This window comes from Macaca fascicularis, chromosome 1, assembly GCF_037993035.2.
Source record: "Macaca fascicularis isolate 582-1 chromosome 1, T2T-MFA8v1.1".
NCBI classification, from domain to species: domain Eukaryota; kingdom Metazoa; phylum Chordata; class Mammalia; order Primates; family Cercopithecidae; genus Macaca; species Macaca fascicularis.
Window position 1 is genome coordinate 106,558,995 of NC_088375.1, and position 22,300 is coordinate 106,581,294.

Sequence of the window (22,300 nt, forward strand, 5' to 3'; positions counted from 1 at the left end):
CTGTCCTTCTCCTCCATGTCTGGGTTCCCCTGCTGCTGCTGTCCCAGGAGGTTCCCCCTGTGGTCCTCCGTCATAGCTCCCTCAAAGCCTTCAGAGCACTATCAGCATGTGGAATTCTGTATGTACTGGCTACTGGTTTAGTGTCTGTTCTCTCCCCTTTCAATCTCCTCACCACTGTAGATGTTTTAGGAGGACAAGCATCTTACTTGGTTTTGCTAACCAAGTTCTTTCCCAGCACCAAGCATAGTGCCTGGCACATAGCAGATGCTGTGAAATATGTGAAGAATGAATGAATGTTGCCTGTGGCTCAAGCTTAAGGAGGATAAAAACCACGCCAGGGAGTGGTTTGGTCCACTGGCCCCTGTAAGTCTGACCCAAGTCTCTCACATAGGAGAAGGCACAATCCCTGTGGAATCCAGTGACATTGTACCTACGTGGGATGGCATTCGGCTCGGGGAGAGACTCCGTACCATGTCCTGTAGTGACAAAATCCTACGCTGGAATGTGCTGGGCCTGCAAGGGGCACTGTTGACCCACTTCCTGCAGCCCATTTATCTCAAATCTGTTACATTGGGTAAGAGGCCTGCCTTGGGATCTGGAACTGGTCTGTCGTCCTTGTGCCCAAATCCCAAACGGCATGTTTTGTTGCCAGGTGTTTTGTCTCCCCTGTCAAAGTGAGCATGAGTCACCCCTCAGTTACTGGTTGTCCAGTCTGCTGTGCTAGGGAGATCCTGGGTAGCCCCGGTCAGAAGGTGCTTCCTAACAAGGCAGCTGTTTCTCTTTCTTGACAACTGCATTTTGTACCTCCAGAATCCCCACATGCCCCTGCCTCTTAACAGCATTTGGTGCAAACACAGGTATATATGTTTCTCTTTTTTGTACACAGGTTACCTTTTCAGCCAAGGGCATCTGACCCGGGCTATTTGCTGTCGTGTGACAAGAGATGGGAGTGCATTTGAGGATGGACTACGACATCCCTTTATTGTCAACCACCCCAAGGTGCTATAACCCCCCTTCTGTTTTCCCTGACATTTTTCTCCTTTTCAAGCAGTCACATAAATAGAGGAAAATTGTACAATATGAGCAAGGGGAGCATTGCCCGCAGTGGTAGCCCACATTGGAACATTACCCCCAGGGGAACACTGCCCGCAGTGGTAGCCCACAAGGGAACATTGCCCACAGTGGCCCACCACCAACATTTGTTGGTGTCCCAAGAACTTTAACTGTCTTCCTTTTGGATGCCAAGGGCTTTCCTTCTCTTAGTCTGGAATTAATCTGAATCGAGGTGGAGTTAGTATGTCTAGAGTGTGCTCTGTCTTAGCCAAACAGAACCCTAAATACAGGAGAAAGATCATGACTCTGCATTTCCTCTTTGCTGTAAGTCTTGAGTCCCTGCTTCAGAATCTTATTCCTGAAAGGTTTCCATCTTTCTCCCATTGCTTCTGGGATTCCTAGGTTGGCAGAGTCAGTGTATATGATTCCAAAAGGCAATCTGGGAAGACTAAGGAGACAAGCGTCAACTGGTGTCTGGCTGATGGCTATGACCTGGAGATCCTGGATGGTACCAGAGGCACCGTGGATGGGTAAGGAGACAGGAGAGCGCAGTGAGGACCAAGCCTCTGCCCTGACTTGCAAGGGTGCATCATACCTCTGCAGTCTCAGGGCTTGAGAGCCACCTTCCCTGCCACGGTTTCTCCACTGTGAGCTCCTCATCTTACAGGTCCCAGGTGAATAATGAGTGCTTTTGTTTCTCTAGGCCACGGAATGAATTGTCCCGGGTCTCCAAAAAGAACATTTTTCTTCTATTTAAGAAGCTCTGCTCCTTCCGTTACCGCAGGGATCTACTGAGACTCTCCTATGGTGAGGCCAAGAAAGCTGCCCGTGACTACGAGACGGCCAAGAACTACTTCAAAAAAAGCTTGAAGGATATGGGCTATGGGAACTGGATTAGCAAACCCCAGGAGGAAAAGAACTTTTATCTCTGCCCAGTATAGTATGCTCCGGTGACAGATGGATTAGGGTGTGTCATACTAGGGTGAGAGAGAGGTAGGTCGTAGCGTTCCTCATCACATGGTCAGGGGATTTTTTTTTCCTCCTTTTTTTTCTTTTTAAGCCATAATTGGTGATACTGAAAACTTTGGGTTCCCATTTATCCTGCTTTCTTTGGGATTGCTAGGCAAGGTCTGGCCAGGCCCCCCTTTTTTTCCCCCAAGTGAAGAGGTAGAAACCTAAGAAGTTATCTTTTCTTTCTATAACTCAAAGCATACATAGTCACTGAGCACCTGCAGTCCATTTCCTCTTAAAAGTTTTTTTTTTTTTTCCATTTCCTTTCCCTTTGTGTTTGCTACACTGACCTCTCGTGGTCTTGATTAGGTTTCAGTCAATTCTGGATCATGTCCGAGACTGATGATTTCTTTTGTGGATTACGCAGACCCCTCTACTTCCCCCTTCCCCTTCTGAGGTTCTTTCCTTGTGATCAGAATTTCTCCTTTTCTCCCTCAGAGGGTAAAAAGGTGAACTTAAAGGATCTGGTGAAACATTTGTAAGGGTAGGAGTTGAAAACTGCAGTTCCCAGTGCCACGGAAGTGTGATTGGAGCCTACAGATAATGCCCTGCCATCCTCCCATCCTGCACTTTAGCCAGCTGCAGGGCGGGCAAGGCAAGGAAAGCTGCTTCCCTGGAAGTGTGCCCCTTTCCCCGGCAGCAGGGAAGTCTAGAACCAGCCAGACTGGGTTAAGGGAGTTGCCCAAGCCATAGCGGAGGTTTCACCCAGCAAGGTGACACAGACCACTTCCCAGGAGCACGGGCATGCCTTGGGATATTGCCAAGCTTCCAGCTGCCTCTTCTCCTAAAGCACTCCTAGGAATTTGCCCTGCAAATGCTGGGCGTGCACCCTAGCCAACGTAGGAAAAAATCCAGGACAAATCCTAGAGGGTAGAAAATCATCTCTGCTCAGATAATCATGACTTAGCAAGAATAAGGGCAAAAAATCCTGTTGGCTCACGTCACTGTTCTACCCTGCATAATATCTCTCATGACAGTGACACCAAGAGAAGTTGACTAAGTCATATGTAAATTAGGAGTGTTTAAAAGAATGCCATAGATGTTGATTCTTAACTGCTACAGACAACCTATAATTGAGCAGATTTAAAATTCAGGCATACTTTTCCATTTATCCAAGTGCTTTCATTTTTCCAGATGGCTTCAGAAGTAGGCTCGTGGGCAGAGCGCAGACCTGATCTTTATAGTGTTGACATAGAAAGCAGTAGTAGTGGGTGAAAGGACAGGTTGTCTTCAAACTCTGTGAGGTGGAATCTTTTGTCTACACCTCCATGAACATTGACTCGTGTGTTCAGAGCCTTTGGCCTCCCTGTGGAGTCTGGCTCTCTGGCTCCTGTGCATTCTTTGAATAGTCACTCGTAAAAATTGTCAATGCTTGAAACTATTTCTTTTACTCATGTTGAAGGGACTTTGTTGACTTTTAGAGTGTTGGTCATGACTCCAAGAGCAGAGCAGGGAAGAGCCCAAGCATAGACTTGAGTGCCGTGATGGCTGCGGTCCAGTTTTGTGATTCTGCTTTTACGTGTTACTTGGTAACAGTCAGCTAGACACACTCAGGAGGACTACTGAGGCTCTGCGACCTTCAGGACCTGAGCCTGCCTCTCTCCTTTAGATGACAGACCTTCATCTGAGAATGTGCTGAGCCAGCACCCTCAGATGATTTCCCTCCAAACTGCTGACTAGGTCACCCTCTGTCTGGTAGAGACATTGACATCTTTGCTTTTATTCTATACCCTCGGTACTTTTGACCAAAAAATGACCAAAATAAGAAAATGCAACTTTAAAAAATAGACTAAGGATGCCTTTGCAGAACACCAAAGCATCCCAAGGAACCGGTAGGGAAATGATGCCTGTCTCCTGGGGTAGAAGAGGCCTGCTCCCTGGCTCTGGGTCTGCTGGGGGCACAGTAAATCAGTCTTGGCACCCACATCCAGGTCAGAGAGGTCTGTGGTTCTCAGCATCAGAAGGCAGCGCAGCCCCTCTCCAGGCTACAGGGTTGTCACCTGCTGAGTCCTCAAGCTGTTTGGCCTCTCTGGTCCGTCTTGGGCATTAGATTCTCCAGCAGAGCTCTGGCCAGCTGCCTCCTCTTTAACTGGGAACACGGGCTCTCACAAGATCAGAACCCCCACTCACCCCTGAGATCTTATCTAGCAAGCCTGTAGTATTCCGTTTCTGTTGTAGGAAGAGCGCGAGGCATCCCTGAATTCCATGCATCTGCTGGAAATGAGCCGTGTCAGATCGCACACCCCCGCGCCCCCATGCCCCTCTGAGTCACACGGGACAGAGGAGGCAGAGCTTCCGCCCACTGTTATCTTCAATTTCTTTGTCCAGTCTTTTGTTTTTAATAAGCAGTGCCCCTCCCCACTCTTCTTTTTAATGATTTTTGTAGTTGATTTGTCTGAACTGTGGCTACTGTGCATTCCTTGAATAATCACTTGTAAAAATTGTCAGTGCTTGAAGCTGTTTCCTTTACTCACATTGAAGGGACTTTGTTGGTTTTTTGGAGTCTTGGTTTTGACTCCAAGAACAGAGTCAGGAAGACCCCAAGCATAGACTTGGGTACCGTGAAAATGGCTGCAGTCCAGTTTTATGATTCCGCTTTTATGTGTCCCTTGATAACAGTGACTTAACAATATACATTCCTCATAAATAAAAAAAAAACCAAGAATCTGAATTCTTAGAAAGTTTTAAGTCCTGGTTTCTTGGGGGAGGTGAAAATGGGAACAGGGGGACCTGTGGCCCTGGGGTTTCTGATAACAGCACCAGTGGCATCTGACATGAACCTGTTGGGGACAGGGCTGTCCCTCAACCTTTGGAAAGGAGCAGTTTCAAAGAACCTCCCTTTGTGGATAAGTTTGCATCTGGGTGGGGTGGGGTTCATCAGGCACCTTTTGATTAACTTCCCCAGCAGAGCCCACTATTTATTTAGTTATTTAGAGATGGAGTATTGCTCTGTCGTCCAGACTGGAGTGCAGTGGCAGGATCTCGGCTCACTGCAAGCTCCGCCTCCTGGGTTCACGCCATTCTCCTGCCTCAGCCTCCCGAGTAGCTGGGACTACAGGCGCCTGCCCCCACGCCCAGCTAAAAATTTTTTTGTATTTTTAGTAGAGATGGGGTTTCCCTGTTAGCCAGGATGGTCTCGATCTCCTGACCTCATGATCTGCCCAGCTCGGCCTCCCAAAGTGCTGGGATTACAGGTGTGAGCCACCGCACCCAGTCAGAGCCCACTATTAAATATCGTGTCTCACGGGACTTGAGATGCAAGATTTCAAGGCCCAGAGCAGGAAAACATCCCTTGAGAGAGAATCACCTGTTAACATAATTCCAGCTCTCCTTCAGGGGTGTTTTCTACCTCCAAACCCCACTACTCCCAGCTGTTTGACTTCCAGGAATGTCCATATTTGGAGTAAAGTTGCAGCCAGGACCAGGACAGGCTTGGCTGTAGTTTTAGGAGATAGACCATTTTGTTTTTACATCATAGATGACATCCAAATTATCTCTCCCACCTTGAATTTCAGAGAGAATGTACCTTTTTTCACATGTAACTTACATCAGAATTTCTAGAAGACTCATCCTGGACCTTTTAAAAATACCATACCAGAGGATCTAAAGTACCTAACAGGCTAAATCCCAATGAAACCTGCCTCATCCATTACACAGAAGGAACAACTGAGGCTAGAAGGGCCAGTGACATGTTGTTTGTGGGCATATTTCTTGAGGACCAGAACGTCACACCACCACAGGGGTTCTTCATCGTCTACTGAGATTACATTGCTGGGTGAGCTGAACAGTTGTTTTTTTGTTTTGTTTTGTTTAAGACGAAGTTTCGCTTTCATTGCCCAGGCTGGAGTGCAATGGTGTGATCTTGGCTCACTGCAACCTCTGCCTGGGTTAAAGCAATTCTGCCTCAGCCTCCCAAGTAGCTGGGATTACAGGCATGTGCCTCCACCACACACAGCTAATGTTTTGTATACCATGTTGGCCAGGCCAGTCTCAAACTCCTGACCTCAGGTAATCCACCTGCCTCAGCCTCCCAAAGTGCTGGGATTACAGGCGTGAGCCACCGCACCTGGCCAACAGTTTTAAATTGAAGGACAGTGAAGGCCGTTGTCTCCGCCTGCTATGATGTACCAGGAACCTCGAGTGCCTCTGTCCTCTCTGTTCTCAGACTGCTCCTGTTCCACATGGAGGGAAATGTAGTGCCAGGTCTTTTAGAAAGTGGACAGTTTCCTTAAAGCCTGAGGCAAGTGCCCAGCCACTTTGTCTCCAGAGGGAACAACACTGTCCTCCCACAGCGCTCCCTGAGTGGGCTGGGAAGTAGGGCTGCCCTGTGGGAGTGCAAGAGGGAGTTTCTTCAGCTCATTTCAGTTGCTGTCCACCCTGCATTTCATTGAGGGGACTCACAATTTCATACTGTTTCCAGGATGTAGGCCCAGGTCTGCAGGTCTGGTCTTATGCAACCTGCAGCCTTAACTTCCCAGAGCACAGGGACTGTGAGAGGAAACCCCAGCCATCCCCACCTCCAGGAGAGTGGTCCTCGCCTCCGTCCAGTCCTTTACAAAGGACTCTGCCTACTCCAGGCCCAGTCGTTTGGCCATTTCTTTTACATCTGATGAGTGAATTTGTAAAGCAACAAATCACAGTGATTCAGCAGATTGTCACCACTCACCTTTTCTTTGGATTCTTGTGATGTATTTAACCTCTCATGAGTCCAGTTTCTCTAGCATTCTCCCTTTTTCCTGTATTGGCCAACACTGGCCCCCGCGGGCTCTCTCCCAACCCCCAAATAGAGTGACAAGACAAATGTGGAAACAACTTTCTTTACGAGAATCTTGAGTTCCTAATGAGTCTGACCTGGAGTGGGCTAGACCAGTGCCAATACTCTAGGAGTGCAGATGGGGGAGATGAATGGCAGTGTGGGGCAGATGGGGGCATCGAGGGTGGCTGAGTGAGTGTCCTAATAATTCCTAGACCTATGGTCCCTTAGGAACCGCGTGGCCATCACACTGACCGTCTCGACCTGTTGGGATGAATACTAAAAGGTGGCTGTTCTCTGTCTAGTCAAGGTCGGTGAATGGGAGTCTGGCCAGCACTGGTGGGGCCGGGAGGGATGCTATGACACCTGCCTGACTCTGCCCAGAAACAGAGGAGGACAACTGGAACCGGGGTTCTACTCTGGCTTGGAGAGTGATTCAGAGAAGGCCCTGAATGCCCCTCGCTTTCCTCCCGAGGAGCTCTTCTGCCTGCCTCAGCGGCTACAGCAAGAGTATGAACTTTGGGGTTCAGGCCTGGCACTTGGGGTTCAGGCCCAGCACTACTCACTAGCTGTCACTTGGTCTCTCTGAGCCGCATTTCTGTTATGTAGGTGGAGGCCCCTTCCCACAGGATTGTGAGGAATAAAGACAGCACACGCTAAGGACCTGGTGCAGAGCAGACCCTTAGTAACGGGAGCTAATACCGGGATACAAACAGCCCAGGGTCTCCAAACCACCCAAAGAGCCCTCCCTGAGGGGGAAACGGTCTTGCTCTTCCTCTGCCATAGCCTTCCTCAGCAGAACACACCACCTGGGGGCTGCTGTGTCTTGTTTGCTTTTAAATTTTCAGTAACTTGGTACCAGCTGTTACAGTATTTCTACCTCACTGCCAGGAAGCTGCCTTCCTCCCACTGCAACGCCACCTGTCAAAAGCAGAGAGCCTGTGCGCGCCTTCTTTTTAGACAAAAATAGTTCTTAGATCACCTGCGGCCTTGCCAGCTCTGATGGAGATCATCTCAACCTGTTTCCTCACTTCCCCCTCCCAAACCCTTGCTGCAGGTCTCCATCCAGTCTCTGCCTCCTCCGGATCTGGAGCTTCCTCCGGTCCTTGCCCAGCTTGGGCACCTGATTCTCTGCAGAGATAGCCCCACCACGGGAAGGAGGCATAGGGGCTTCCCTGACATCAAGAGAAGAGGACACAGGATCCAAGAGTGGAAGAGACTGTGGTTCCCCAAAGCTTCCCAGTGCACTTGAGGGTTCACACTCTGTCCCACCACATGGTAACACCCTGCCTGGGCAGTGGAGCCTCCACCTCTGCCCTCACCTCTTCCTTACTGTGATGGTCCCCAAAGGGCTGCATACAGAGATGGAGAGAATGACACTGCCCAGGTAACCCTCTCATATACACTGACCCCTTTCTTCCTTGCTGAAGACCTCAGCTAGCTCTGCCTTCTTCATTTTGTAGATGCGGCACGGCTGGCTCTTATAAGAGGTCAAACAGTAGACAACCTCTAGGCCTCTGTTTCCTTGTGTGTTAACCGGGTCATGGAGAGGAGCTGGATAAGCTGCTCTCTGCCATCCCCTCTAGCACCATTTGGTGACTTAACTTGGACAACAGCCACATATGGGAAATACTAAAAGCAAGCACGGCCACAGCAGCAGCTGCTGGGGCCTCCGGCTAGCCCAGGCCCTGGGAGAGCCAAGAGGGAGGGCCTCAGGCTGGCATCCTACCCTTCAGAGGGAGGCTCCTGTCCTGTTGCTGCTTCTGGTTCCAAGACGCCTTCCCCAGGACCATGAGTTTGAGGAGCGTTCAGGCATAATACAGGCAGCTCCCAATCTGCTCTAGAAGAGGGGAAGTTTCCATAGTGCAGAGACACTCTCCTTGCTACCAAGAAAAGGTGTCCGTGAGCCCCTCCTGACAGACGAGGAGATGTGCTGAGGCCTGTCTCCTCAGCCACTGGCTTCCTGTCCCAGTGATGTGCTTCCACAGCCAGTAGAGGACTGGAGCCTGAGGGCCCTGAGCGCACACCTGTGTCAGGAGGCGCTGCACAGCCAGTCCAGGACTAGAGCCCAGGGTCCCTGAGCGCACACCTGCCCCAGAAGGGAGGTAGGGGCAGAGCAAGGGTTCAGCCCAGGAATGGAATGAAACTGCTGAGGGGGCTCCAGAGAGAAGCCCGCCCACCTGCTAGACTCCCTCTGGTGTTCCTGTAATGTTCCTCCCAGCTCCCCCAGCTCTTCCTGATAAGGGAGACTTGGTTTCCTCAGGGAAGAGATGGGGGAAGAGTGGGCCTGGGAGGGAGGCTGGCATGACAGTCGGGACCCCATTCTCACCAGCTCCAGTTGCGTCTCGGACTCAACAGTCATGAAGCATCTACTCTGTGCCAGGTACAGCACTAGGCTTTTTCACAAGCACTGCCTCATCCTCACAGCAACCCCAGGAAGAGGGCATTACCACCCACATTTTATAGGCCAGGAAGCTGAGCTCTAGCAAGGTGAAGGGACTTGCTCGAGCTGGCTCACATGAGTTATTAGCAGGGCTGGAACTTGAATCCAGACTCTGGGGTCACTGCCCCGTGCTCTATTCCTGTGCTGTGTCTCCTCCCTCCTCTGCCCTGCCTAGAGAAGCAGGAGTCCCAGCTGGGCTCTAGGGACAAAATGACTTAGGTCAGGTCCCTCAGGTGCATTTGGCAGGCTGACCCCTCTGTAACCCACCATCTGCTGGCCCAGCATTGAGCCCAGGCTGGGAACACAAGCAAGCAGGAGATCCCTTAAGAGGTCTGTTCCCTGGGCTACCCAGCCAGGTGGCCTCCAGCCGGCCTCTGGGAGCAGAGTCAGGGTATAGCTTCCAGGGACAGGAAGCCAAGGCTATGCTTTCTGAGGTGTCACTGGCAGCAGCAGCCCTGTCCTTCCCGAGTCCTGCTTCAAAGCTGCTCAGGTTTGGTTGGGAGGGGGAAGAGGAAGAGTAACAGCCAGAAGGATGGAGCCACGAGCAGAACAGACTGGAGCAGCACGGATGTAGCAGAGTTCCAGCTATTCACCTCAGTTCTGCTGTGGGCAAAGAGGCTGGGCTGGCTTAAAGCTAACATCCTTAGTTCACTTCCTTCGAGTAACCAGTCAGTTCAAAGTGGGGAAAAAACAGGGCACTCGACAGATGGATCTCAGGGCAGGGAGGAAGAGTCAGAGACCCACCTGGGCTTGAATCACCGTGTGGGTCAGTTTCTTCATCTGCAACATGGCTCATGTTGGAATCCATGGCTGTACAAAGTTCTTCCAGTTCCAAAAGCCCATGAACTTAGACTTCTCACAGAGTTCAAGTATTTGGACCTGAGACTCCAAGCAGGTCACCCAAAGATTCAGAACTTAGAAGCTCCCCTAATACTCAGCCTTGCCCACCACACCTTGAGCCTGAAAAAGGAAGGAAGGAGAGGGAAGTCCAGAGGGCGCAGAATTCTTCAGTGGGGAAAGAGGATCTGGGGCAGGTATCTGGACCCCTTAGAAGCAAGGGGCTGTGGGACTGATCTGGAAGCCTCCCCCAGGGGTCTGTGACAGTGGGGCCAGGCTAAACCTACTGGGCAGGAACAGCTGACCACTATGGGGCCCACCCAGTCCAGCTGCTGTCCACTCAAGTAGTGGCAGGTTTCAGGTCACACTCAGGCCTCTCTCCTCTTCCCCTCCCTTCAGAGCTACCATTGTGTCAGGCCAGCCTGGTGTGGTCTGAGCTCCTGCCCTTCCACCCCTTGTCCTATACTCCTCTTCTCCCATGACTCGGAGGCAGCAGACGATCCTGGCCCCTTCCTGGCCCCTTGCCCATCACTCTCTCCTCAAGGTAGATGGCTCTGCTATCCCTGTCTTCCACTTCTCCGCAGCCTTGCTCCCTCATCAACACTATTGCCTGGGCTGGTACAAGAGGAGGAGAGCAGCCAAAACAGAAAGCAGCTGGTCCAGCCTCCAGGTTGGAGCTGCTGTGTGTGGATGGAGGTGTGAGGGAGGAGGGGCTCCAGATGAAGCAAAAGGATAGATCTGTGGGGGCGGCACCCCTCTTCTTGATAGCTCACTCGTCCGTCCTCCACCCAACACTACTGTGCAGCAGAGGGTGGCGGGGTGAAGGAGCATGGAGAAGAGGAAGGGCCTCACTTGGAGCTGGGGGCTGAGTGGTCTGAGTGGAGGAAGGTGGTGGTGGTGTAGTTCTGGAAGAGAGGCTGCAGGAACATGCCAATGGTGCCAAAGACACAAACAAAGACAAAGATCCAGAGGAAGAGGCGGTCGATCACCATGGCGACGTACTTCCAGTCCTCACTCACCTGGATGGAGGAGACGGAGGAGGCCCAGGTCACGTGATGCAGGATGGGAGGCAAACATGTATAAACGGGTCCCACCACGCAGACACACACCCCACTGCTCTCCTGCCATGATCCCAGAATGACCTTGCTGAAGCATGGCTCTGATCTTAGTAAAAGCCTCCAGTGGCCCCGCTGCCTTCAGGGCCCATGCAAACTCCCAAGTCTGGAATCAAGACCCACCCATGACAAATATGAGCCTATCTCCTCCTTCTCCCACCGCATAACATAGCCCTACCAAACCCCAGTGTGTCCTCCCAGGTCTCGGTGTCTTTGGGTTTCGTTTATGTCTGGAAATCCTGAGCTCCCTTTCTCTACCTGGTATCCTCCTACATATCCTTCAAAGCCCAGATCAAACATCACCTTCTCTGAAGGCTGCCTCGACCCCCAGATCAGCATGAACTACTGGCTGCTCTGGGTTCCCTCTGCACTGTGTACATGTCTCCATCACAGTATATTTACTGTACTGTATTGTTTCAATTTGCATGCCTGTCCCCCTACTAAACTACAAGTCCCCAAACAACAAGGACCCTGATTCATCTTTGTCATCTCAGCATCTGGAACAGTGTTGAGTAAATGGCTGATGCTTTAGTGAGTAAATGGCTGCCTCAGCCGGCCTGGCTCCTTTTACAATCACACATTGAGCCCCATCCAACCACACCACAGTCCCCAGAGGGTGAGGACCAGGTCCCAGATGTGAACAAATCAGTCAAAAAGGTAATCCTGTCTGTGAGTTTGAGAGCCAGTCACAAGGCTTGCACAAAGGGCCAGCGTCTCCTCAGAGCTGCTCCATTCCTGCCTGAGTCTGGGCCTTTGTGCACATGTTCATCTGGAGCCCGGCCAGCTCGGGGTGGGGAGACAGCCACTGAACATCTTTATTTAGTCAGCAGCTGAAGAACTCATTCGAGTGGCAACTGTGCCTGTTATATACCTGGCACCATGCTACACACTGGGGATGCGAATGAACAACAGAAACGCATCCAGTGGTTTCCAGTCTACTGAGGGAGGCGGAGCAAAAATAAGCACAAATTTAAAAATTCCACACTGGCAAACAAAGGACTGAGATGAAGAGGAGGAGGAGGTATCATTTAGAGTGTGGTCTGGGAATGCCTTTTTGAGGAGGTGAGATTTAAACCAAGGTCTGATGAGTGAGAGAGAACCAGCTGCATGAGGAAAAAGTTGAATAAAGAAACAATCAGACAAACCCAAACGGAGGGACATTCAGCCCGCCTGGACCCTTTAAAAACGTTTATGCCATAAAGACAAAGGTGAGGAACTGTTCCAGATTCAAGGAAACTAGAGACACAACAACTAAATGTAATTTGAGACCCTGGATTAGGACAAGGGTGGGGGGTGATGCTACAAAGGACATCACTGGGACAATTGGGAAAATTTAAATGTGGAATTTATATGAGATAAAGACATCAACGCTAAATTTCCAGAAGTTGATGACCGAACCTGGGTTATGCAAGAGAGTGCCCCTGTTCTTAGGAGAGACACACTGAATTATTTGGGATAAAGGGTCACAGTGTCTACAATTTACTCTCAAATAGTAGAGTGAAAGTTAATAATTGTAATAATTTTTTTTAAAAGAAAAAAACAGGGCATCTCAGGCAGAGGGACTGATGCATGCAAAGGTCCTGAGGCCACAAAAGAGCTTGGTTTGCTTAAGACAAGATAAGCCAGGCCGGGTGCAGTGGCTCATGCCTGTAATCCCTCCACCTTGGGAGGCTGAGGCAGGTGGATCACCTGAGGTCAGGGGTTCGAGACCAGCCTGACCAACATGGTAAAACCCATCTCTACTAAAAATACAAAAAAATTAGCTGGGCGTGGTGGCAGGAACCTGTAATCCCAGCTACTCTGGAGGCTGAGGCAGGAGAATCGCTTGAACCCAGGAGGCAGAGGTCGCAGTGAGCCGAGGTCATACCATTGCACTCCAGCCTGGGCAATAAAAGCGAAACGTCATATCAATTAAATAAATAAACAAACAAATAAAAGATAAGTCAGTGACCAGTGACCTGGGCAAGGAGGGAAAGGCATGAGCTGAGAGGGCGACATTGTTTGGATGCAGGAGCACAGGAACTGAAACAGGGAGACTATTAGGAGACTTTTGCCCTAGACCAGGCAAGAGCTGATGATGCTGAAAAGTGGATGAAGCTGAGAATTACTTTGGGGTTGTGACAGGACAAGACTTCTGATGACTTGGACAGAGAGGGAGGTGAGAAAGGACAGGGTCAAAGATCACTCCGAGTTTTCGGTCTGAGCCATTGAGTGAATGGTGACGCCGTGTGCTAAAAACTGGTGGAGGAGCAAGTTGGTGGTTAGGATGTAGACCAAATACTCGGTTTTGAGCATGTTGAGTTTGAGGTGCCTGTGAAGCATCCAAGTAGGTCACCACATCCTCAGCACCTAGCTCAATAAATGCACAATACATGCGTGACTGCAGCAGGAGAGGTGGAGGCGGTGACCGCAGCCTGCTGACTCCCTGAATCCCAGCATCTCCACTTGGCCTCAGCTGGCTCTAAGGTTCCCACCCCATCTCCTCTAGTGTTTGCCTCCCTCTTCTTCCATCAAGATTGTAAGATGTTCCCTGGCCCAAGCTTCAGCTCCAACCCATCTCCTGCTGTCCAGGGAAACAGATCTCTGAGGCCCACACCGCAATGCCCTTTCTCATCCCCCAGCCGAAATGGCAGCTGTCCCAGAGGAAACCTGGCCAGTCACCATGGCAACAGCTGAGTCTCAGCCTGGAACCAGCCAGGTAGCCAGAGACTGACCACAGGGTGGGTCTGGCCCCTGCCCAAAGTGCAGGGGGCGGGGGTGGATGTCAACCTATCATATCTCCCCTCAACTCTTGGTTCAGTCTCAAGGAAGCTCTTAGGGAACGCTGTAGAAGAAGTCAAAAACCGGGTGTGCAGAAAGCCTGGGGAAGGGGCCAAGGAGCCTTCTCCTTCACCCACCCCAATCTCCATAAATATTTCAGGAGGCCATCCCCTGGGACTCAGAACAGCAGGGATATTGATTTGGGACTCCATCCTCTCCGTCACAAGCAGGCTCCTGGAATCTCTAACCCCGCCACCAACGCCACCCCTCCCCCAACACACACAACTCCTACTGTCCTCAATTTTGCCCCCTCCTGCCCTGGGGTGCACAAAGGACTCATCTCCACTGGTGCTAAGAACTGCAGGTTAACAACTTGGATGTGGGCATGCAAGCAGCAGTGAGGGACTCTCGGGGACACGGCCACAGGCTGGCTGCCAACCCTAAAGGGCCTCCTCATGTTTCAGGCCTCCCTACCCATATAACGATGCCCAGCTCAGGGATTTTGCCCTGGGAGCTAGCCTTCAGGAAGCAGCAAGGTCATCCTCCACCAACCCCAATTTAGGCCACACCATCTCCCGGAAGCCAACCCAGAAGGGCCCTAGCCAGCGCCCAGACCCGCAACACAGGCCTGACTCACATTTCCCTCTCCTGCACTCCTACTAGGTCTGCATGTCTACAGAACGCCGCTGCTTTCCAGACACCCGGGCCCTGGCAGACCCTGTATCTCACGCCTGGGGTCCCAGCCTGCGGCACTCACGCTCTGGTCGTCGTCCTCGCTCCGCATGTGGTCTGCGATGAAGCGCACGCCGTCCACCGCCTCCCGGAGGCCACAGCCACACGGCTCCCCTGAGCGCCCCGGGCCCGCCACCGGTGCAGGCTCAGCCCGGAAGGCCCCAGCCAAGCCCTGCACGGACGCGTGGTTGACGAAGCACGTGCAGGAGTCGGCCCCAGGGGCTTCGCGGAAGAGGAGAGCTCTGGCGCCCTCGCGCTCACGCTGACGTCTCCGCAAGCGCAGGCGCTGGCGGGCGCAATGGTGGCGTGGCTGCTGCATGAAGAGCAGCGCGGGCAGCTTCTCCAGGAAGACAACCTTCACCCAGGGCGCCATGGTGTGCGTGGTGGGCGAGCGATGGTGCACGTTGAGCACACACACGCTGGTGACGATGGAGAAGGTGACAAGCACCATGGTGAACATGAGGTACTTGCCGACGAGCGGCACGTCGAGGGAGGTGGGAGGCACGATCTTGGAGATGAGCAGCAGGAAGACCGTGAGCGCCAGCAGCACTGAGATGCACAACGTCATCTTCTCACCGCAGTCGGATGGCAGGTAGAAGACAAGGATGGCTAGTGAGGTGATGAGCACACAGGGGATGATGAGGTTGATGGTGTAGAAGAGCGGCTTGCGGCGAATGATGAAGTCATACGTGATGTCCACGTACGTGGAGTCGTCGGGGTTCTCATTGCGCCGGCCCGGCAGCGCCACGATGTCCCACTCACCACTAGGTGTGAAGTCGTCCAGGCTGGCCACGTCACTCTTCAGCACCAGGTCGATCTCCGTGCGGTCGTAGGTCCACGAACGGAACTTCATGGTGCAGTTCTGCTGGTCAAATGGGAAGTGCTTTACTTCAATCTTGCATGCGCTCTTGTAGATGGCAGGCGGCAACCAGAAGATGCTGCCGTCATAGGAGACCACGGCATTGGAATAGAAGGAGACCTCGTACATGCCGTCAGCACTGCCAAGGGATGGGCACAGTCAGCCCTGGCCTAAGCATTCCTTCCTCCCTACCCATCAACCCAGCCCCTAGTTGGAGGAGAGCAAAACCAGAGGGAGACATGGGGAAGGGACACCTAGGTCTGAGAGTAACCTCCAGGAGTATAGAGAGGTGGAGCAGGAATTGAGCAAGAAGGGGATATGGGGGGTGGTGGTTAGTAACTAGAAGAAGTGTCCTGGTCAGAAGGCCTGTGTGACACCTCGCAGGTAGAAGGGGGTGGTGGGTGGATGGAGGGGACACGTCTGCTACTTGTCACATATTGTATAAGCTGGTTGATCTTCATGAGGGGGGAGAAGTTGGGGGAGCCAGGAGGCCAGTGTGAGGAGCCCCAAGCAATGGAAGGGGACAGGGCATGGTCCCATCAGTTGAGGAAAGTGGCTTTGCACCTTAGAGATGAGATGGATTATTGCAGGAGACAGGATAGAACCTGGAGGAGAAACTGGGACATTAAAGTTCTTTGATCCTTCCCAGGCTTCCAGGAAAGCCTGTTACTGAATCAGTTGAGGCACTGGGGGCTGTCAATACTTGTTTGTATCCCTACCACATTATCAAATACATACTGGGAGTCCTAACTGGCTGGGAGTGGGCTGGTCACTGCCCAGGTCACCTTGGCTGTCCACACTGTACCTCACTGGTCTGGGTCTGTCTGTCTAGGTAGTGACTGTATATCTATTACAAGTCCCTCCCCTCCCACAGCATAAGTTAATTTCTCTTATTTTCCCCATAACCCCTTCCCTCCCTGAGCCCTCCAATCTCTCCCCAAACCTTCCCATTGCTCCTACTTGTTGTACAGGACCACATCTGGGAGCCAGATGTGTTTGGAAGGGAGCCGAACTTTCTTCATATTGTCAAACTCTTCAGGTTTCCAGGTGAGGCGATAATCTTCCCACTCCTGGGAAATGAGAGAGGGAGGCAGTACCAACTTCTGCCCTGGGAGGGGCTCAAGGTTAAGGAAATGAACTAGAGGGGGCCCATATGGCTTGAGGGAGCTTTTAAAAGCCAGCCTCTTCCCCACAGTGACTTCTCTGCCCATCAAGTGTAGCTCATATGGTACTTTCTCATTTAATTTGCACAGCTAGGCCAAAGTACAGTATTAGAATCTACATTTACAAATGAGAAAATGAATCTTGGAGAGTTTAATATGTTTAAAGTCACAAAGCTGGTGAGTGCCATGATTCAAATCCAATTATTTAGGACTCCAAACTCTATACCTTTCTGCCTCTTTTGAGAGATTAAGAAAGAAAAAAGCACATGGGGGAAAAGGAGGAGACAGAAGGCCAGGGGTGTGGGTAGAAGAGAGCACTTATGCTTACCTGGGTCAGCCAGACATTGGTGGTCATGATCTGCTCCCGCTCATGCTGCAGGGAGGAAGAGAGGCTGCCGAGAAGGCCCCTCAGCCTGTGGGCTCACTGCCACCACCCAGGGTCCCTCTCACACCTCCCCAAGCCTTGGAAACACCAGAGGAGGAAGCACACCAGCATTAACACATTTTGGCAGGGCTGACTTCAGTAGCTGGGCAGAGAGTCTGGGACCCCCACTCACCACACTGATGAGCTGGGCCAGTGATACCATGAGCTGTACTGTGACCAGCTCAGAGCCATTGGTGGCTGGGCGGATAAGCTTGTTGTAGCGGGAAGGATCCAGGAGATGCTCCACCAGCCGCTCCTCTGTGTCTGTACCCCACACCCCTGGGCAGGGGAAAGGCAGGAAGAAAGTAAGCAGGCAAGGAGAACCCATCCAACATCCCACCCTCCCCGGGCAAATGGAACAATCCAGGCCCAACCAGTATCTGCCTACGTCCCTAAGGATACTGCAAAATGCTTAGATTACCCCCAGGGAAGCCCCAGATTAACGTCTTCGTAGAAAAGCCCCTCTCTGAGACCACTGACCAAGGAGTCCAGACAGCCCAACAGAGATGCCTTGAGACTAAGAACCCACTCTGCAAAGATTCGTGGAGACCAGCTCTTCCCCCAAAGTCTCAGAGGGCAGTTTGAGATTTCTGCTTCCATGGTTTCCCCAGCAAATACCTATGACTCAAGGGAGGTTTTGCAGGGCGGTGAAAGGGAACAGTTATTTGTCCCAGTTATTTGTGTCCCACAACACACGCCCTTTCTCCTGCTGATTGAGGAGAAAGCATATGTGTGGTGGGACACAAATAACTGTTCCCGTTCACCATTTACATGTGCAAATGGCATTATGTGCCTCACATAATGACACGTGACTGTGGTCACGACGCCATCCTCCCCTCTCCCTAAAGGCACTGAGTTGGAGTGGAATAGCTGGGCTGCCTAAGCTGTGGGTCAGGCATATATCTAGCCCCAAGTTTCACACACACAGCAGCCCACCCCCAGAGGTGGCCTGTAGGTGTGGAAAGCTCATTCGGTTGTGCATTCCTTTCGTGCCTGCCCTCCCCACAGTACATCCCCCTCTGCAACTCTGCGCGAACACACCCCTTCCCATCCCCTCAGAGTTCCTTCCTAGTCCTCAGCCTGGCAGAGCTTCTTCCCTTCCAAGTCTCCTGTCCCACCCTACAAGAGGGTTGAAAAGTCCATTCCTTTCTCTCCCCTTCTCTGCCCCTGTGGGGTGACGAGAATCTGGAGCCCAATGGGGGGGATGGGAACCGATGGGGAGCCCAGGGAGGGGTGCTGGACCAGGTACCTTTCTTGAGATAATGATTCACAAAAAGTCAGATGGCATCTTAGCGCCCTCAGAGCCGGCCCTCCTGCCACCCCAGAACACCTAGGGAGATCCCCTGCCTCCTTGCTCTCTGTGCCTGCACCACCCCTACCACCGCTGGCCAGGTTTCCATCTCTTTTTTGCTTCACTTACTCCTTCGAGTATTGTCTCCTTCCCAGTGCAGCCTCCCAGGTGCTCTCTGCAGTCCCGGGGGTTCTCCCCTAACCCCCAGCAGACTCTCCCACCTCTAGGGAATCCCTTCTTCCACCTTCCGGCCTAGCAGGGGTGAGTCAGAGCACGCCGAGTCTTGGGCCGTTGGCTGGGGTAGGAGAACCTGGCCAGTGCCCGTCTTTCCCTTACCTGAGCACAGCCGGAGGAGGCCGAAGCCAAGGAGCAGCGCCACGGGGCCGCAGCGCCGGGCCATGCCGCGGGCATAGCTCGCTACCTCGCCTACACCGGCTGGAGCGCGCCGCCGGAGGGAGGGCCGCGGGCGGGGCGCTGTCCGTGGTGCTGAAGCCGCGCCCGCCTGGAGCTGGGCCCAGGTGGTGCCGGGCGCCGAGGTGGTTCCTGAGGCTCAGGGAGCCGGCTGCGAGGAGAAACCAGCTTCTCGCCTATCCCGGTCTGAGCAGGCGGAGGCTTTTCCGGCTGCTCTTCCAGGGAATACAATTGGGACGGTGAGGGGGAGGAGTCTGCGCCCCGGAGGCGGAAACGCTGGTTCCCAGAAAAAAAAAGGGGGGTCCCTGGGTGGGATAGTCTTCGATTGGTTCTGCCCGGGTAGGGTGTGGGTGAGGTAGAAGAAGGGCTGTCCCTCCACGGCACGGTGGAGGAGTTCTGAAGTCCTAAAGTTGGGGCAGGACCTGGAGAGTGGTCGGAGAAGGGACGCGAGACCCGCCGGGAAGCGGCAGCAGGAGTAAGACGAGTGGGTCAGGGCCTGCTTAGTACTGAGGGCCAGAGGGCCAGAACGAGGGTCGGGAGACAGGAGGAGTTTTCGGCCTCCTTTTTTCGCTTACCAAACCCAAATGATCCTGCTCCCCAGGGAGGCTGAGGATACAGCAGAGAAAATGCGTTTAGGCCCTTAAAGAGATAGGGGGCTGTGGGTTTGCTATTTTTAAGAAAGCAAACGGCTTTGGAGTCTTGGAACAGCATCCCCTCACTTGTCCCCTTCTCTACTTCCCTGAAGTCCCTAAAAGGCTAAGCTTCCTGCCCACCCACTGAGGGTCTACCTGAGGAGGTCTAGACTTGCCTGCAAAGAAGGTAGCCTTGAGGGTAAGAGTGGAAAGATGAATAGCCCTTATTCATCGGCCTTCCTCACCCCCTTCTCTTGACTCTAGCTGTTGGCTTCTGTGTGACTAGGGAGATCAGAGACCACTCACAGAGGCCTGACCAAGAGAGAAGCTAACACAAAGGAGACCAAGGATGAGAATCCTGAACTCTTAGCCCCTCTTTTTCCTTCAATGGGTTTGTTGTCACTTTCAACCAAAATATTCCTAACGCAGACTTATCATACAGCAAGGCTCTGTCCTGTTCTGTCCCTGCTTACTTCAACCTCATCTGGGTCACTCCACCCGCAGCTCCACATTCCAACTATTGGCAAGGTCTTCAGGATCCTTGAACATTTTATCCGTGCCATCCCCCACACTTCAGGGACTTAAATGCATAGCTCTCTTTGGCTCTTTTATAACCCATGTTCCCCCTAATCACCTTCTACTTAACTTTGAGCATTTGGCAGGAATGTCAATTCCTCAAGGAAGCTGCGCTTGACCAAGGACTAGATCAGATACCTTGTTATATGTTTCCAGAGCATATCCAATGAATAAATGAATCCACCTGAGGCAGTGGCTGCCTCTCTAGATTATGAATCAACACAGTCCCTAAGGGCTCAACAGGTAAGGAAAAGGGCTAGTACTGGACTGACACTTTTTAATGTGTAGGGAAAATTCCTTTCCAAAAGCTCAGCTAGGGGCCAGGAGAGGTGACTCAAGCCCATAATCTCAGCACTTTCTAAGGCTGAGGCAGAAGGATCACTTGAGCACAGGCATTTGAAACCAGCCTGGGCAACATAATGGGATCATGTGTGTACAAAAAGTTTAAAAATTAGTCGGGCATGATGGTGTGTGCCTATAGTCCCAGCTACTCGAGAAGCTGAGGTAGGAAGATCACTTAAGCCAGGGAGGTCGGGGCTGCAGGTTGGGGTGTGATGGCGCCACTGCACTCCAGCCTGGGCAATGAAGCAAGACCCCATTTCAAAAACTAAACAAATAAATAAAAGCTCAGCTAAAAACAATGTATTTACCATGTCCCCAGGTCATGGAATTAAGGGAAGAAGCAGAAAAGTTCTAGAAGAGGACTGAAGGAGGAGGACTACAGACCCGATGATGCACATGGAAATTGGTGTAAATCTGCACCACTTGCTCTGGGACATGCGCATGTGTAAACGCACAATAATCTCTTAAGAATTAAAGAAATTGGCCGGGCGCGGTGGCTCAAGCCTGTAATCTCAGCACTTTGGGAGGCTGAGACGGGCGGATCACGAGGTCAGGAGATCGAGACCATCCTGGCTAACACGGTGAAACCCCGTCTCTATTAACAAATACAGAAAACTAGCCGGGCTGTAGTCCCAGCTAGTCGGGAGGCTGAGGCAGGAGAATGGCGTGAACCCGGGAGGCGGAGCTTGCAGTGAGCTGAGATCCGGCCACTGCACTCCAGCCTGGGTGACAGAGCGAGACTCCGTCTCAAAAAAAAAAAAAAAAAAAAAAAGGCCGGGCGCGGTGACTCAAGCCTGTAATCCCAGCACTTTGGGAGGCCGAGACGGGCGGATCACGAGGTCAGGAGATCAAGACCATCCTGGCTAACACGGTGAAACCCCGTCTCTACTAAAAAATACAAAAAACTAGCCGGGCGAGGTGGCAGGCGCCTGTAGTCCCAGCTACTCGGGAGGCTGAGGCAGGAGAATGGTGTAAACTCGGGCGGCGGAGCTTGCAGTGAGCTGAGATCCGGCCACTGCACTCCAGCTTGGGCGACAGAGCGAGACTCCGTCTCAAAAAAAAAAAAAAAAAAAAAAAATTAAAGAAATCTTGGAACAAAGAAAAGGACTGAAGAAAAACCTTAAGGAAAAGGGAAGGAATGTGTGTGTAGTCTCTCTACTTAAGGAAAAGTTAGAGGGTGGGAAGAAGATCTTCCTTCAACAATTTAGATCAACATTTGTTAGGTATATGTGGTTTGCCAGGAAACCACGTGTGTTGTGGACCATATGTGTTGAGGATGCAGTGATCAAAAAGACTTAGTCCCAGCTATTAAGGAGATCAGAGTTTGGCAGCAAATTATTATAGAATGTGGTGGCTGTTCCAACAGACATATAAAGAAAGTGCTATGGAAGCACAGAGGAAGAAGAGGTTAATAGTGTCTAAGAACCTAGAAGGGATGAAGATGAAAATTGAGATTTGAAAGGTGAGAAAGTCATTAAGACAAGGATGACTTAAAGGTATTCCAAACTCCTAAGAGATACAGGGAGTTTTGGTGGATGCAGAATGATTGAGGAAGGCTGTGAAAGTCTTCTCTTACAAAAATCTCTTTCTGTAATGGTTGCTTGTTTATGGGATGAGAAACTGGGGGGTTATTTGCTTGCTTAAAGCCTCTGGCTTTTCCTGATGCAACTTCCAGGCCAGTCTACCTTCTCTTCTCAAATCCCCCAGCTTTTGCTTCAAGTTTACTTCCAGCCTGGCAAGGAGTGAGTCTTCTGAGCACAACCACTCTATGTGTCTAAGCAGGGCTGAAACACCCTCCTTCCTCATCTCTCCCACACATACTCCTTCCATACCCACCAAGAAGAAAGGCAGCCAGGAAGAGTGGACGGGTCCAGAACCACAGAGGGTGATGAACAGAC

The 22,300-nt window shown here is 51.8% G+C and overlaps 2 protein-coding genes across 9 annotated transcripts in view; one reads left to right on the forward strand and one right to left on the reverse strand.

The window, feature by feature from the left end:
• ADAR (adenosine deaminase RNA specific) overlaps nucleotides 1-4,745 on the forward strand; it is a 47,089-nt gene extending 42,344 nt beyond the window's left edge. For all 6 annotated transcript variants that reach the window (XM_073994519.1, XM_073994521.1, XM_015456631.4 and 3 more), the window contains exons 12-15: nucleotides 392-574; nucleotides 887-999; nucleotides 1,456-1,583; nucleotides 1,757-4,745. In XM_073994519.1, coding sequence (XP_073850620.1) covers nucleotides 392-574; nucleotides 887-999; nucleotides 1,456-1,583; nucleotides 1,757-1,994 — 662 coding nt within the window. In that variant the 3' untranslated portion in view covers nucleotides 1,995-4,745. The remainder of the gene's footprint in view (nucleotides 1-391; nucleotides 575-886; nucleotides 1,000-1,455; nucleotides 1,584-1,756) is intronic.
• Nucleotides 4,746-6,731: 1,986 nt separating this feature from the next.
• CHRNB2 (cholinergic receptor nicotinic beta 2 subunit) lies at nucleotides 6,732-19,081 on the reverse strand. 3 transcript variants are annotated; one of them, XM_005541661.5, is made up of 6 exons: nucleotides 18,778-19,081; nucleotides 17,284-17,429; nucleotides 17,055-17,099; nucleotides 16,524-16,633; nucleotides 14,730-15,702; nucleotides 6,732-11,116 (listed from the first exon to the last, which is right to left on the reverse strand). In XM_005541661.5, the coding sequence occupies exons 1-6, from the start codon at nucleotides 18,839-18,841 to the stop codon at nucleotides 10,946-10,948; spliced, it is 1,509 nt and encodes a 502-aa protein (XP_005541718.2). In that variant the 5' UTR covers nucleotides 18,842-19,081; the 3' UTR covers nucleotides 6,732-10,945. The 3 variants fall into 3 exon arrangements, with proteins under 3 accessions (XP_005541718.2, XP_045218251.2, XP_065401272.1); XM_045362316.3 differs by having other exon boundaries at nucleotides 17,055-17,118; XM_065545200.2 differs by lacking the exon at nucleotides 17,055-17,099.
• Between the last annotated feature and the right edge of the window lie 3,219 nt (nucleotides 19,082-22,300).